Raw genomic sequence first — 4,961 nt, forward strand, 5'->3', positions numbered from 1 at the left:
ATATTTGTTTAATTTTTATTGTGTTTGATTGTTAAAACAAAACATATTTGTTGTTTGTCTCAATAAATTGTGTTAATTATAAATACAGTGGTTAAATAAAAAGAAAAAAATTCTATTGCTTTTTGTTTTAAAATTATTAAAAAGTTATAAAAAATGTCAATAATTATCGATACCGAATGATGTGAAACATTATATCGTTGATACATTTTTTAGCTATATCGCCCAGCCCTAGGTCCAACGTATTTTTTAGTTTACTGTATAGGAAATTCTGTTTCTTTTTGTAAATACAGATGCCATTTTGGTTGTAGGTCCCCAAATGATCATAATTTAAAATCCATTTAAAATGATTACCTACAATTATATATAAGTATGAATAAGGCTGAGACTTCTCACAATGGTTCCAAAATGTTTTTGTTGTTGTTCTCCTCAAGGCTCTCAATCTTTTTTGAGGATGTTCAGGCCCAAACTGGAATTGAACCAGCAGCTCAACACTACCTGTTTCAGGGTCATCCTCTCATATTGGAGCCAAGCATGAAAGTAGTGAACCTTCCCCCCACCACTCCAGACCGCCCTATCATTCTCATCAGCCGACGACCAGAGAAGCTAGTAGGCTATTCATACAGAGAACGTAAGGACACAATAAATGTGTTTTTGTTTTTCTGCCTGGTGCCACAGTGCCAATTTTATGTTCAACCCTTTGTTTATAAAATAGCTGTTTGAGTGTGTCTTAAGTTTTTCAGTGTAATTTAATGTGTAATGTGTAATTTCACAAATAAATAAATCGAGGTAACATTGTCTCATTTCTTTATTTATTCTTCCGCCATCCCTTCTATTTTCATTTTTTCTGTAGCTGAGGCCCCCGCGATGCCCACAAAGTTTGACGTCATGGCAGATTACACTTTTTCCAAGGTAAGCAAGCCCCTTTGTTTTTATCCCTGGTTCTTATTTTTGCTGAACATTATAACACAATTATCCCTAAGCCTCTCACTGTGTCCTGTTGATTTTGTCCCTCCTAAAGACCATTGTCGGCGTCATCCATCAGTACCTGCGGATAGCCCGCTCACTCCAAAAGTACAGGGAACTGATTCTGCAGGGGTTCTATAGCTACATGTGAGCGCTTATATAATCACGATTCTGCATGAGTCGGTTACCTGGTAATTATTGCCACAAGAAAACAGAACCTGATCTTGACATTTTAGTGTGTCCAATAACAATATTCTTGACTTTTCAGTGAAAACACAGGTTTTGAATGCAGTAATGTGGCACACAGGATTGCCATGGTGAATATGAAGCTGCTTTCTTCTATCAGCACAGAGGAGCATCTCCATCGATTGTAAGAATCCACCAGTGAGATACAGACTGAATCTGTGTTTTAGTTTACTATATGATATCATGAATCTAATGCTTACTCTAGTTTAATAAGCATTATATGTAGTAAAGTATTTAGTGATGAATGTCTCTTGGTTCTTCCCAACCAGTGCTCAGAGGTTTGCACATGAGATTCCAGACTTTGTAGACAATAAGAAGAAACTCCCACTGGTAAGAGTTGTGCTTTGTGATATGTATATTGAATAAATGAACTCGAACACACAATAGTTTGCATCCTTGTGGTTTGTTATTGTGTGTAGATTGAAGAGGATTTGCAGCGGATGTATGGCAGTGGAGTCAGAGAGTTCCAGAATCAACTACAGCATTTGCATGTGATGCTGTCTAAACACTCCGAGACACTGGCCCAGGATAAGAGGTAACACAGCCTGTTAGGATAAGTTGGGGGAAAGTGATATAGTTTAGTATTTTCAAATGTATTCATCACAATATTGAATCATTACCTTGGTACCAAGAGATTTTCCTTTATTCTCTTATTTTGTTTTGATTGAAAAACTTTGAAACTAAACTTGAAAACTCTTTCTCTCTCCCTCTCTCTATGGATGGATAGATAGATAGACAGACAGACAGACAGACTGATTGATAGATAGCATTTTATCATGCAGTACCATGACATGGTAAAAAATTTCAACACAGCATTTGTCTAAATGTTGATTTAACTTGTTTTGTAAATTAAATTCAATAATAGACATCACATGTATAACATAAAAATACAAGCATGAACACAAAAAAGACATTATTCTCTAATTATACATTATTTCCAATGTATAATAATAATGTGGTAAAATCTGGAACAGAAGATTTATGTACAGATTTGTGCATTATTTACTGTAAAGTTGTATAAATAAAAATAATACATAATACTTGAAAGAATTTACATAATAAATTGTTTAATTTACTTAAATGGTTCATTAAGTTCTATACATTTAGCATATTATTATGGAAGGTTATGACAAAATTAATATAAATTATATTTAAAATGTATTTGTTACATTTTAATAAATATTATTTTAATTAATTTTTTCCTTCCTCTTAATGCAGCATCCAGAAGATGGAGGTTTTGTTGGGGAAGATTGTTGCAGTACATCAGCAGTATTGCAAAGACAGAATGATAGGAAGTAAGTGGATGCATGTTTTTTAATCTCTCATATTAATATAACACAACACAAATTGCAGACGAATCTACAGTACGACACCTATCAAAAGACTCTTTCTGAACTTCTGCAGATTATGCAGATTACTTTAAACCCATGATAAATGTTGTTCTCAACCAGTCTTATAACTGGACGCTAAGCAAAAATTCACCAAACTGTGAGAATTTACTGCACATTAAACAGCGACCCATTTCTGTCACTGGCACTTCAGGAGCTGGACTTGGAGTTTGATGAGTGGAGCCAGTGCTGAGATTAGTCAGATTAGTTCTCAGTACTGCGCTACAGGGAAGGGAGGCACTGTTGTGCTGCCTTATCTGACAGCGAGGACCATTCCAGACAGGCAAGCATGGAGACAGAAGAATATAAGCCCCATTTCTGCCTGGCTGCAGTGATAATGTTAGATATGACTCTGCAGAGGAGCCAGTCAGCTAAAATAGAGCTTATCTTGAGCAGTCACACAGAAAAAAGAACTACGGTGTTGGGTTGAGGGTTTGAAATATTTCTCTCACTGCTACTAATTTATTCACTTTCTGTCCCAGAGCTCAGCTACAATGACGAACAGATTCACAAGTTTGAGAAGTAAGTATTAAACACCAGGAGCATCTTGAATGAGGGTCCGCTCTCACGGTAATTAAACTGAGAAACGGCTATTTTCTGCCCAGGCTCAATCTGTCCTCATACATAAAGAAGGTCAAGAGTTTATTCAAGGATGACTGTTTGCAGAAATACCAGGATGTTCTGATGTCTGCTGGCAGCTGGAACAGGTATGACAGAGGTCATATGGATAAAGCAGCAAAAAAGTAGTCGTAGGGCAGCATATGCAGATGACCATGTGAGTTGTTTCTGCAGGGTTCTTTATGAGATGCAGACAAGTCTAGAGCATTTTGGAATTGTCCTGCGGCAGAGGATGGGGGATCTGCATGTATGTGAGGCCCAGCAGAACAAGGTCAGCCCTCTGTTTCCCACAAAAGACCCACACAGTCTGTCTTTAGTCCTATGTAGGCATGACTAGCTGTCCCTGAGGAGGTTAGATAAATTTTGTGTTTTACAGACAGTGAACATGTCTATATTTTTCCTCACATAATCTCTGTAAAGTTTGCACAATAAATTAGTTTTTTTTTACTAACTGGGCCCATTCCCATCTGGAAATAATGTCTGTGAGGGCAGAATTTTATTTTTTCAAAGCGGTTTGTTTATTGTGATCTTAGTTTTGACCTTAACTACTGCTAAATTTCATTATGATTTATAGGTAATGATTTTTTTTTCTGAGTTTCTTTCTGAGTAAAAGTTTCATTTCAAGTAGTACTGGCATCACTTTCCATTTTAAATGAGAATTAATCAATAAATCAATAAACAGAGTCTAATCATGGCTGCATTAGTAGTGTCAGGTATGATCCTCTCCTTAATTCCTGCCCATAATTCACATATTTTTCTGCTTTAACCAGTCATACTATTCTGAAGTCAGACTTTTATAAACTTGGATATAGAGCAACCTGCCCACGTTCTTTTCTGTCTTTGAAGGTTCTGGACAGAGCTGTGCTCAGAGCTCTCCAACAGCCAGTAGAAGCTGAGGGGCTGGATGGAAAGATAAAGGATGAGCACATGATTCTCAAGTATGTCATTGCAATGAACATGACACAGTATTTATTAATTCCAACTAATAAATGAAATAAAAATTGTTTCCAGAATGAATAGATTAAAGGATGAGATGGAGGCTGTGGCACGGGAGCTACAGAATAACAACAACATGATAGAAAGGTACTGTATGGTGTTTAGCCGTGAATATTTTATATACAGCCAAAACATGTTTTTTTTGTGTGTGTGTAGAAAATCCTTTGAAATTTAACAAGACATCTTCTTTTTAAGCCTTGCAGTAGTTACTGCTACACTGCCAGTGGAGAAAAAAGTACCTCAAGCCAACAGACCATGAAGACCTCAAAGAATACAGGATGCACAACAATATTTATATTTACAGAGCCTGGATCTCTGAGCTAAAGGGAAAGCGAAACAAAACATCTCAAAAACTGTCCTTAGTTGAACCTCTCAAACCAGAAATAACAGCTTAATTGCTTAATGGCTGTTACCGGGACAGGCAGCTGAAATTGCATGATGCGTACTGATGTGCAAAGCGCAAGTTGAGTTATGACTGGACTCGAGTCCCTTAGACTATGAGCTGTCGTGACAGGTTAAAGCAGCACTACAGGTGCATCTCAATAAATTAGAATGTCGTGGAAAAGTTAGTTTATTTCAGTAATTCAACTCAAATTGTGAAACTCGTGTATTAAATAAATTCAATGCACACAGACTGAAGTAGTTTAAGTCTTTGGTTCTTTTAATTGTGATGATTTTGGCTCACATTTAACAAAAACCCACCAATTCACTATCTATATCAGTATAAAAATGACTTACCATATAGGAAGT

The 4,961-nt window shown here is 36.4% G+C and overlaps 1 protein-coding gene across 1 annotated transcript in view; it reads left to right on the forward strand.

The window, feature by feature from the left end:
* The window catches only part of LOC107739275 (inhibitor of nuclear factor kappa-B kinase subunit epsilon-like), a 13,479-nt gene extending 8,701 nt beyond the window's left edge, over nt 1-4,778 (forward strand). Inside the window, exons 10-22 of the mRNA XM_016551339.1 lie at nt 432-628; nt 851-909; nt 1,019-1,110; nt 1,232-1,333; nt 1,479-1,539; nt 1,629-1,744; nt 2,428-2,504; nt 3,080-3,119; nt 3,203-3,304; nt 3,390-3,486; nt 4,062-4,153; nt 4,227-4,298; nt 4,407-4,778. Coding sequence (XP_016406825.1) covers nt 432-628; nt 851-909; nt 1,019-1,110; nt 1,232-1,333; nt 1,479-1,539; nt 1,629-1,744; nt 2,428-2,504; nt 3,080-3,119; nt 3,203-3,304; nt 3,390-3,486; nt 4,062-4,153; nt 4,227-4,298; nt 4,407-4,470 — 1,171 coding nt within the window. The 3' untranslated portion in view covers nt 4,471-4,778. The remainder of the gene's footprint in view (nt 1-431; nt 629-850; nt 910-1,018; nt 1,111-1,231; nt 1,334-1,478; nt 1,540-1,628; nt 1,745-2,427; nt 2,505-3,079; nt 3,120-3,202; nt 3,305-3,389; nt 3,487-4,061; nt 4,154-4,226; nt 4,299-4,406) is intronic.
* The last annotated feature ends 183 nt before the right edge of the window (nt 4,779-4,961 follow it).

The sequence above is a fragment of the Sinocyclocheilus rhinocerous genome, unplaced genomic scaffold (assembly GCF_001515625.1).
Source record: "Sinocyclocheilus rhinocerous isolate Xijiao unplaced genomic scaffold, SAMN03320098_v1.1 scaffold14, whole genome shotgun sequence".
In the NCBI taxonomy this organism is placed as follows: Eukaryota; Metazoa; Chordata; class Actinopteri; order Cypriniformes; family Cyprinidae; genus Sinocyclocheilus; species Sinocyclocheilus rhinocerous.